This window comes from Myiozetetes cayanensis, unplaced genomic scaffold, assembly GCF_022539395.1.
Source record: "Myiozetetes cayanensis isolate MyiCay16 unplaced genomic scaffold, myiCay2020 scf5-8, whole genome shotgun sequence".
NCBI lineage: Eukaryota > Metazoa > Chordata > Aves > Passeriformes > Tyrannidae > Myiozetetes > Myiozetetes cayanensis.
The window spans coordinates 106,151,571-106,162,765 of NW_026087742.1; the positions used below are offsets into that span (position 1 = coordinate 106,151,571).

The following is an 11,195-nucleotide window of genomic DNA, read 5'->3' on the forward strand; positions in this document are numbered from 1 at the left end:
GGGAGATAGAAGGAGAGAGAATATGATAATCTCTTTAGATAACAACCTGACTCATGGTAATAGCAGCCTAATTGCTATCCAAATGCTTTCAGCAGGAAACAGACACACATAGAGAGGCACCTGTGCAGAGGAAGATTAGTTTTAAATGGAAGAAGGGCATAGGTATAAATGCACTTTCATCTGAATATAGTGGAAAGTAAGAAAAAATTGTTTGTTTAGGTAAAAACTGCCTTAAATCCAGGAGCTGCTTTCAGATAATGGGATGTGGCTGGTATGTAATTCGTGTGAGAAACAGGTACATTAGAGGGCTCAGAATGAAACAGGCATTGGTATTTAAGCAGGAAAAAGAAAATAACCACATGTGGGGAAGGAGTGGTTGATGCTCTCTGTCCAAAATAAATCAGCTTCTGCAATGATTATGACCCTTCTATGACTAAAACTCATAATGTCAGTCTGACAATACAAAATACGACCTTTACTTCAAAGTCGGTGTGACTGTAGTAAGTGATTTGCTTGGAAGAAAGCTGCATGAGAAATGAATGGTCCGTAGTTGATTTCTAAGTATCAAACATGCCCTTTATATGCCCGAGCCATGCTTTTGTAGGTTTATGATTCGTTGTTCTTCTCCACTGCTCCATCACTCTGAGCACTTGAGCCCCTAGCTCTGGCTGCAGCCCCCTGACACAGCAGCTGCAGGCCCAGCAAGTGAGAGGAGGTTTCCTTGTAGGTTTGGGCAGAGCTCTCTCAGCCTCAGTTCTCCAGCTGCCCTCGCTATTTCCTGCAGCACTTCTGAGAACGGGGCTGTGGTGACCACGTGCTGCCCACAGGTCTTGGGAGGAAATGAAGATCTGTATTTCTGAGTAAGAGATGATAAAATGCTGCTTTGTTTGCACAGGACACGGTCTGTGGAGTGGGGAGAGTTGAGTATAAGAATCGATTGTGTTCTCTGATGAAGGAGTCAGGCCTTTCAGCAAGGGTATTGATTTATGCATTCAACTCTGCAAGTTGCTTTCCACTACATCTTTTGCTACTAAAACTCGGTGATGTGAATGTCAATAGGCATGAACAAAAGCCCCATGTTTTGAAAAGCCTGGATGTGTATCTGTAGGACATAAAAACTACTACATCTCTTTGCTTTTGCTGTTCTTTGCAAGCCATTTTCATAGATTGTTGGTAATAGATTTGGCATGCAGTACCAATGTGTGTGCCTATGCATTACCATGAATGCTATTTTGTCTTTAAAATAACCTATTTTTCTTATTTGTAAATAGCATTTGATCACAGTCCAGAAATATTTTATGCCAGAAATTATCTATCTTGAATTGCTGCATAATAGTATTTTGGTAGGCTGCTATGGCAACAGGTGTACACTCTCTGGATTCAAGCATCAAAGGTTCTTATGGTAACTGTCTTTTGGATACCTTCACAAGCTGGAAACTATGCTGAGCTATCCCAGTAATCTCTGGAAAGACAGCAGAATAGAATAAACTGACATGTTTACCACCTTACATTTGGTTTTAAAATATACATAAAAGCATGCCTTACAGAAAAATAAAAAGAAAAAGAAGAAAAAAAAACCACACAAAAACAACACTGTAGAAAAAAAATGAAACAATAACATGAGAACATTTTATGAATATTTAGCATAATTTAGTGTTTTGTTATACTGATGCTTAAACTTCAACCAATGATGGATTGGCACTGTCAGTATGTTATACATCATACAGACTCAGAATAAGTACTGATCCCTGCCACAAGGCATCTCTGGGTATTGGTTTTTTTCTTCTTTTTTAAGACTTGGTATAATTTTACAAAACAGGACCTCCCATTAGAAATTCATTGTGTTCAAATGACTTGACCTGTAATACACAGCAGCAATCCTAAGAAAAGAAACAGTCGGCCATGCTCTTAAGCACCCCATTTCAGCTTCCCTTCTGCATCCCAAGCTACTGTTTGCATCAATCCAACAGACTTTATTATCACCACTGTCCCCACATGACCCTTCCACAGCTGCAGGTCTGTAAGTAGCTGGTAAAGGTGGTGTCTGCCTGTGATCACAGATCTCCAGTGTTCATCGTTAGGCTTCAGGTCAGTGCAAACCCCACATGCACACTCCTGATGATGATTTCTCTTTGGAAACATAGCCTGAGCTTCACAAAAATGGATGGTAACTCTTGAACAGGAAGACGTCAAGTTAAATAATTAGGTTAGCATAGAAGAAACCATAAAGTGTCTGTCCCTTAATATCTTTAAGAACAAATTATAAAGACTTCTATGATGGATGTCATAAGTAATGCTGTTTGTGGTAGAGAGGTCAATTAGATGATATCTTAAATTCTGTATTTATGGGGCTCTGTCATCACTGTGCTTGCCCTTGCTTGAGTGTAACCCTTCACAAGCACAGACTCAGGGATAGGTCAGCAGATGCCAGAGAGAGGAAGTTTGCAATGATATATCAAGCATGCGGGGAAGAAAACAAACACCTGAGCATCTGGAAGAGTGTCATATGCTCTTAACCATTTTTCTATGAAACTTTTTTAATATCTGAGGCTTACTCATATAACTTTTTATAAAAAAAGTCATCTGGTCCACAATACAGACTGAATTGTATAGGTAGTTTTATTTATTTAATACATACTGTAAGGTTTAATTTAAGTGGTAGAGGATAAACATATTTTTACAAAACAGAAAAGTATCTTAAGAAACTAAAAATTGACTCTGCAGAACATCAAAACTTTCTAATGTCAGCCATTCAAACACTAAGTGTTAATGTGGCTATACTGGGAAATATGCAGAGTAGGAGTGCTCATTTCTGAGGATATCTTCTCACTGGCTATTTGTAGGAAGCGGCTGATGACAATGTCTTTGGCCTTCATGGTCTCCATGTTCCTTTCCCGTGATATCTGCATGCTGATTTGATCCACGTTAGCCATGATAAGCTCCGAGGCCAGGATCTGAGTAGGGGATGCCCTGTTTGCCGTGCTGTCCATGATGTACTGCTTGTACAGTTCCACCAGCTTCTGCTCGAGGTAGTCGTTCAGGGCCGAGTCGGACAGGGGCTGCTGGTTTGGCCCCAGGCTCGTCAGTCTCCAGCACGAGGAGTAGCCTTGGCCTGGCTTTCGGACAGTGTCGCTGGAGGGGAGCTCTCACGGACTCCATGGGGGGAGGAATCTCTGAGGACTCCAAGAAGGGGCCTATGCCACTGTCACAAGCAAAATCTGTCGTGACTGAGCTGATGGGCACCACGTAGTCCCCAGCTATATGCAAATCGTTGTAGTTCTTGCAAATGCTTTTGCAGGAAGGTGGAACCAGGTAGGTGACCTTTTTTGTCAGCCCTTCGCAGCCATGAGTAGCTGGAGATGGCTGCTCTGTGGGCACAGGGTGATGTGCAGGCTGTGGGAGATTATCCTTCTGCCTTCTGCTGTGCTTGCTACCTCTAGAGCAGACTGAGGAAATGCACTTGCCAGCAGATCTGCATCTCTGAAGGAGGCTTTTTCCTTGTGCTTCCTCCCTGGGGGAATAATTAATGGACCTCATTTCATATACCACTTCATCAGCCGAACTCTTGCTGTAGAGCTCAGGGTTCAGCTCTCCACAAAGGTAGGTGATTCTGTAAAGATAACCTTCTGACAGCATCCTTCTCTGAAGTCAAGGAACCACCAACAGACATAAAAATGAAAAGAAGAAGTTAATTACAAAAAGTTCATTATAAATTCACTGAATAGTGCTTACACTCACAAGCCTGTTATAGCTGCAGAGAGGTGTTTCCAATTTGGACGTGAACAAGAGTGTCTCAGTCCTTCCAGAGGACCTGAGTCAATGAGTGATCATCCCATCTCCCTGTTGTGCTGTTAACTCAGTCACATCAAAGCATATTTTGTGTAACATAACATATGCCATGTCCAATGCATCCAATGTCAAGTGACTTGTGGAGAGAGGGACAAGAAGTGCTTTGCTGTGGAATAGCTCCTGTAATAATTTACACTTAAATATGTCTGGGTTTGCCCTGAACTTCATTAAGAAGCCAAGGTGCTTCCTCCTTATTCTCATATGCTTTGAAGCAACTTTTTTGTGTGTGGTTTGTCAGCTGCCCCTGAACTATATTGATTTGAGATTCATACTGAGAGTATCACCCCTTCTGTTCCAGACTAATCAACAACTGTAGGTGTGGTTCCCTTTTCACTAAAGAATCTCAGACCATTAATTTTGCACTTTGCACTTCTGCATTGCAATCAGGATGGAATTAATTGTCTCTCACTTTTAGACATGAAAATGTCAGCGGCAAAAGCAAAACTGGATACATCTGGCCTGGTTTAGACACTTAAATCAAAATGAGGTGAATTGTGCCCTGGATTTGCTTATCACCCTCCAGTTGCTATAAAGGAATCTTAAACTGATCACCCTAGATGTAGAAATCTGCAGTGTACTTTTGAAGAGACACACTTCAGTGCAATGCATAGGAAAATGCACATTTCACAAGTACTCCAGCTCTTTCACTGTGGGATTAGTTGTGCCACTAGCTCTGAAATCAGTCTCCATTGCATTTCTGCAAAGGCACAGTCGGGTTCTACAGTCACTAACTTGCTCTACTCTCTGAGCAGGTAGCTCAGTTTCAAAAGCTGCTCAGACAAGACTTGCTAGCAGGGACACACATGCATTTGCACATCAGTAAATGTTCTGCCCAAGCTTTAGCAGCTCCACTACCACCAAAACTGTTCTTAAGTCCACCTCTGTGTCTTTTTTTTTTTCAACAGATGTCAAGGATACAATCAATGGGAAAGATGTCCTAAACAAATTCTTTAATCCAGCAAAGAAAAAGTAGATACAAATTGTAAATAAATTAAAATTAAAATTATTTTTTCTTTCTATAATATGAAATATCTTGCGTGATTGAGAAACAAATAGCTTGCCTTTGTTTTATTTCCAAATACTTTTCTTCATTTATTATTTAACCCAATTATAATCCTTAATGGATACTGTCTCTGCAGATACGAAAATATGTCCCAGTTATTTGACAATTTGCCTGTCTCTTTCAAAACTCCTGCTGTGCTGGAGTCCCAGAATGGGAACACCTTGCCACAGACTGTGAACGAAGAGGTGGTATCTCTCTGGCACACGCTGTACTATGCTCTGCTGCTGTCAATTGCTCAGTTTATCTTTTCCAAGAATGAATAATACTTAATAAAGTACTTTATGTGTCTCAGTTGCTAGTGCAGAATGCTGCACTAATAATAATTGTTGTGAAAATCCTATCTAAGCATGGATATAGACTTTGCACAGATGTTAGGTAGGAGACAGTGTGAGAAAAGACAAGGAATCACTTCCACTCTAAGAAGGATGAGAAGGTTGGAGGTGAAATAACCTTCCTTCAGTCAGAAATATTAATGGGAATTAGATGTGTCCAAACACTTGCTTCGAGTGACACTGGATCCTCTCTGATGCTGCCAGTTGTGTGAGATTTCCCACAGGCAGTAGCAATTAGTGAAAAGTGATTCATTTACACAAGAGGGGAAAAAATCACGTTTGGGGCTTGGCACTCCTTGCAGTTTTAGGTTTGCTTTAGGTTTTAGCTCTGATTAAGGTACCCCCTCAGAACTCTTAGCCAAATACTAGAGCTACACAGGTTATCAACTCATCCTCCTCTCTCTTCTGCTTCTGTTTCTCTCTTTTGCAGTGCAAAGGCTGTTCCCTTCCCCCAGCCATCCATGGCCCAGATGGCTTTATTGCAAAGTCACCACTAACTTTGGCTGGCCTGAATCTGGAATTGTTATACGTTTATTGGTATGCTATTTTTAATGTGGATTCCGAGAAATGAGTGGCAATGTAACATATGGCCTGTCCACTGCTCAACCAACAAAGGCAAAGGCAGTTGTGTTCAGGTAGCACATGACACTTCAGTCTTTCCTACTCCCCAGATGTGAGTCGTTTCTGCCATAAAGTGATGAATGAGGGAAATGAAACCTTTGGTTTCATTTCTTTGCACTTCATTCTGCTATACTTATTTTGAGAGTTTTGGAGCAGACTGTCTGAGACAGGAGTGGAAACAAAAGAACTGGTAAATTCAAAAATATTAGGCTACTATTGTGCTCAGGAGTCGTGTGTCCTGCTGAATGAGTTACAGGCTTACCCTCTGAAGTTGGCAAGGGCTGTCATAGTAATTTGGTTATTCCCAGCTCTACAAGGAAATCTGATTGAAATTTTCATAGCCAGTGTTGTGAACCTGAATGCAATAGGGAGGGAGGTGCATATAAATCTGGTCTCTCTTATCCTAGTATTTAATATAAATATATACCTCTGTCAAGTTATTATGTCATCACTCCAGCAGTCATGCAATTGGGTCACCTTTAATTTTTGTGTTTTAAATCTGATTAGGATTGCAGATTTCATTAATTCTGATTTCTCCTTCCTCTTCTCTTAATCCCCCTTCCGTGCCACAAACATACACATACACCAGGATTCCAAGGGCACAGAAATGATAACTAAAGTCTTTCAATATTTGGGTTTCACACTCCTCAAATTCAGATTTCACTTCCCTCTGTCTGAAAATGACTGCATAACTTTTTGTTACAATTCTGATCTAATGGATTCTGCATGTGAGGTGAACAGAGAGATTTTTCCTTGTGTGGCTACTGTCCTGGAGATGGGAGCTGACTACGTTCTGTGTAAGCCTAGAGGAAACAGAGAGAGAAGACTGACTGGTTTACACTTTTTCTATCTGACATGGTCTTTATTACTGTCGGATGATCTTAAAAATTCATATGTTTTGCCTGGGGTTTTTGTTCAGTTCTCCAGCAGAAGAAAGCCTAAAGGCAGGATGAATGTTTAATGTCACGTGGAGAATACAGTGGTATTGCCAGTGTGTGGAAGCAAATTTGCCAGGTCATAATTCTTGTAAATGGTTATAATGTTTGCATAAAGACCCCAGATTACAATCTGAGAGCAGGAAAACAGAATGGGAGTTTTTGGCTCAGGATAAGCAAAATGCTTAAGGACAACCTGAGAAGTGCAAATAAACTGATAACATAAATTGCGTCCTATACAAAAACCTGAGTAGGATGAAAAGTTGCTATGGCAAATGGAAAGAATATGGTGCCAGCTGGGATCACACTTCAGTGGGGAAAGGGACATTCTTTTGCACTGTAAAAGGAGGGGACGGGAACTCATAGAACAGACAAGCTCTTTTGAAATATGTCTGGCTTTCAGATCTCTGTGCAAGGCTCTGAATGGCATTAAAGTTGTGCTGCTGGTGATTGGAGCTCAAGTCTTATCACAGGGTATACCCTGAGTTCTAAATGATTTATTACATGGGATCCCAGATGACAGTCTTCCCTGTCTTGAGGGAACTCAGATCCTGTGGATCCATCTGTAATATTTTTTCCCTGTTTTAAGACATAATTTTCCAGGCTGTGGAGATACAGACGGATCCTTTCAGTGAGGTTTGGGGTCCACCTCAGAATGTCAGATATGGATGCAAGAATCCCAGCAAGCAGAATATTCTGGAGAGTAAGCATGCATGTGTTGTAGGACCCACATCTCACCTTCCACTGGGGCTGGTGTGAAACAGGTCCCAGGCAGCCTCAGTGCAGCCAGTGTGAGGAAATCAGGCTAGTGAAGGAGGGAGTATAATGAGCTGTGGATGTGGATAAGCAGAGCCTCTCCTAATGTCCAAAACCAACAGATGTTTGGAATGTGAACCTCATTTGGCTTGGGTACAGGTAATGCTGATGACACTAAACAGTGTGATAAGGTGGACGTGTCAGAAGGAAGAGCCATCTTACAGAGAGACCTGGACAGGCTGGAAGAGAGGGCCAGTAATAAGAGTATCAAGTTTAATAAAGTGCAAGTTCCTCCGCTGTGATGACATAACCAAAGAGTTCAGTCCAAGCCAGGATCTGTGTGCCTGGGGAACAGCCTTGCTGAGAGGAACCTGCGGGTCCCAGTGGACAACAAGCTGAATGTGAGCCAGCCGTGAAACGCTGGCAAATTGGATCCTGGGCTGCACCCATAGGGGCACTGCTGGCTGAGATGAAGATATGATCATCCCTCTCAGCATGTGTTAGGCTGCATCTGGAGTGTCCAGTTCTGGTTCTAAAATTCAAGAATGTGGACAAACTGGGGAGCACCCAGTGGAGGGCCATGAAGATAATCAAAGGGCCAGAAAACCTACCTTGTGAGAAGAGATTGAAGGAGTTAGGACTCTTTTTCCTGGTGAAAATAAGAGTGGAGGTAGGGGACAGCTCATCATAGTATACCAGTATGTGCAGCTGCAAAGATAGAGGCTCTCCTTTCAAAAGCAGCCACATGGACAGGACAAGTGGCAAAGTACAAGTTACATTGGAACAGAGTCAGAGAATCATTTAGATTGGAAAAGACCTCTAAGAGGTCTTTGAGCCCAACCATTAGCCTAGCACCACCATGTTCCCCACTAAGTCATGTCCTTAGGTGCCACATTCAGATGTTTTTTGAATGATTCCTGGAATAAAAAGAAAGAGATTTCATCTCAATTTAAAAATTAAATTTTTTACAAGTGAGAACAATGACTGGAACAACCTTCCTGGGGACACGGTGGAGTTTCCTTCACCAGAGGTTTTCAAGATGGGATTGGACAACCTTCTGTATAATCTCGTCCTTTACAACATGGGCTGCTCTATGAATCTATGCTATTCTGCTATGATTCTACAACAGCAGTGGCTGCTCTTTGAGGCAGGAGTTGGCCCACTTTTCCCATGGCAGAAGAGAAGAGGAATAGCTAAGAGGTGGTTTTGCACCAGCATTCTAATGCTGCCTGCTGTGTGTGTCACTTCCTCTCCCTGCTGCTGCTGCTCTGGAAGATCTGGGACCGGAGGGGCTGCCCTGTGAGGCTCTTTCAGCAGTGGTCATGAGCCAAATTCTTCTTGTCCCTGCCCACAGCTCTCTTCACTCTGATCTTTTGGTCTTCCCACAGAAGAAAATAAAAGTACTGCTCGTCTTCCTTATTTACATGTCAACAGTTCAAGAGATGCAGGAAAGATAGGAGTACTTCTCCCATGTTTCAAGGGGAATGAGTAGGTTTGAGAGGATAATAATAATCCTATATTTCAAGAGTGTAAGGGAATTTCCTTGAAGGACAGGCTGAAGGAAGCAGGTGAGGAAAGACATCTTCCCCAAGAACACATTATACTTTATATGTCTACTGTACTGTTGAAAGTTTTTGTTATACAAGAGTCTACCCACTTTTAATCATGCTAAATGGATGACAATGAGCTTCTGGAGCAGCTGATTTCTTTCACTTAGAAAAAAATACATTCTCAGTGTATATTTGAGTGCTATTGTATCTTTAAGAGGAGTTTGGGGGGGACATGCTTCCATAAAAATACAATGAGAACTGTATGCTGGTAAATACAGCTTCTTGAGTTCTTGAATAATTTCCCAATCAAGTCTGTTTCATCAGTTCAAGTTCCTTGAAAATTCACAATTGCAAGCCTTGTTCATAATTTTTTATATTTTTCTTAGTCATATATACCCACAAAAAGTAGGTTTGGGATCACATCGATCTAGTTGGATAGCATTTTACATCTCCTATCCACAGCTATAAGCAACAGCACAAAACGTGAGGCTGGAAAGAATAAGACCCCATAATTATAAGGTGAAGTTGACTATGTGATATTTCTACATTGTGCTTTTTTGGTTTTCTTCCTGGGGTAGAAATCATTTCATGTTTCTGGATGCCTGTGTTTATCTTAATGAGTTATTAGTTGTTATTGTGACTGAACTACATGAACTACAACATTTTGTATCTAAGCATTTGAAGTAAAGGGACAATAAATTCATATGCACTCCTATGGAAGAGACTACACTTTCTATAATTGAAATGAATAAATGGTAAAGAAAGAAAGAGAGAAAAGGCTGAAGATGTTTCCCATGAGTGAATGAAATGGTCCACAAACAGGCATTGAAACATAAGTCACATCTGCTGTAAAGCATAAAAAATAAGGGAGTGGGTGCATGATGTGCAGGAACACCCGTGTCAAACTGTGAATTTGCAGCAAACCAGGAAACTTGCTGTGAATCAGGAAAACACAATGATAAAGTTTTGTTGTTTGTCCTTTTTAACATCATCGTGTTTTCAGAGAAGCCTCAGCTTTTTCTTCTATAATTTCTTTTTAAAATACGATGCCCATATTCATCTCTCAGTGCCTATTTTCACTTCTAATCTACAAAGAGAGTACTCCTCTTTGAGGTCTGTACTCACGTAGTACAGTAACACGTGCAGAAAGTTCAATAACAATACCATAATTATGATAAAAGCAACACACCTCATAAGACTCCCTTTAAAAATATTCGGAAAAACATTTTTAGTCTGATTTTGTGAAAGTCTTTAAAAATATCGGAGGAACAGTGTAAAGTTTTTTTCATTTTGAAGTCACATCGCAATCACAGTTGGCCATGTTTGTGAAAATGGTACCATGGGAATGTTCTCATCACTTCTTAAGGTAGCAGAAACTGCATGTGGACAGTGGCTGAGACTCTGCAAACACACATGAATTCAAAACAGAAAAAGCACATCTTCATTTTACCCTCTACCAGCTGTGGTTCCACACAGACAGAACTGAGCCACTTTGGTAAACAAGGGTAACATGATCATACATTTATATAATGCATAGTATATTTTAGTTCTTACCTCCAAAGATACAGCAGCTGACCAGGTACAGCAAATTTGATGTCTTCTAACTAGGTTGAAGCTTCCTGTATGTCTGTCCTACCCCAAAATGGAATGTTCTGTTTTTATTTCCTTTTTAAATACACTTCTAAGATAACATCTGTTTTACTTCTAATGGTCTAAAGCAAAGAAGTATAGAAAGAAAGTCCCTTAGGGGATCAGGGGGTTTTATAACCGACTGAACTGCAACACACTGAACTTGCTTCCCCTTTTATGTCTAAATGAAACTTCATTGTGAAACTGTGTACTGTTAAAATAGCTGATTGCACCACACTCAGTCCAGGCAGATGGACTGTTATATGAAAAAAACCCTGGGGAGCTGAACAGCCAGAACAATCTTAGAGAACCTACTCATCTGCTGGCAACTTACCACGCACCCCATTTCAGCCACTATCCATCGATCTCCTTTTAGCTGATGCAGAGAGACATCTTGACACGTAAAGATTGTCATGCCAAATAGGTTGGAAGAGTGAGGTGCCGAAGCAGAAGTGTATTC

At 41.0% G+C, this 11,195-nt stretch overlaps 1 protein-coding gene across 1 annotated transcript; it reads right to left on the reverse strand.

Moving 5' to 3' along the window:
• Positions 1-2,759: 2,759 nt before the first annotated feature.
• On the reverse strand, positions 2,760-10,791 carry TASL (TLR adaptor interacting with endolysosomal SLC15A4). The gene is given in 3 exon segments (XM_050332179.1): positions 2,760-3,138; positions 3,140-3,642; positions 10,661-10,791. Coding segments are annotated over 2 exon segments (876 nt in total). The 5' UTR covers positions 3,637-3,642; positions 10,661-10,791.
• Between the last annotated feature and the right edge of the window lie 404 nt (positions 10,792-11,195).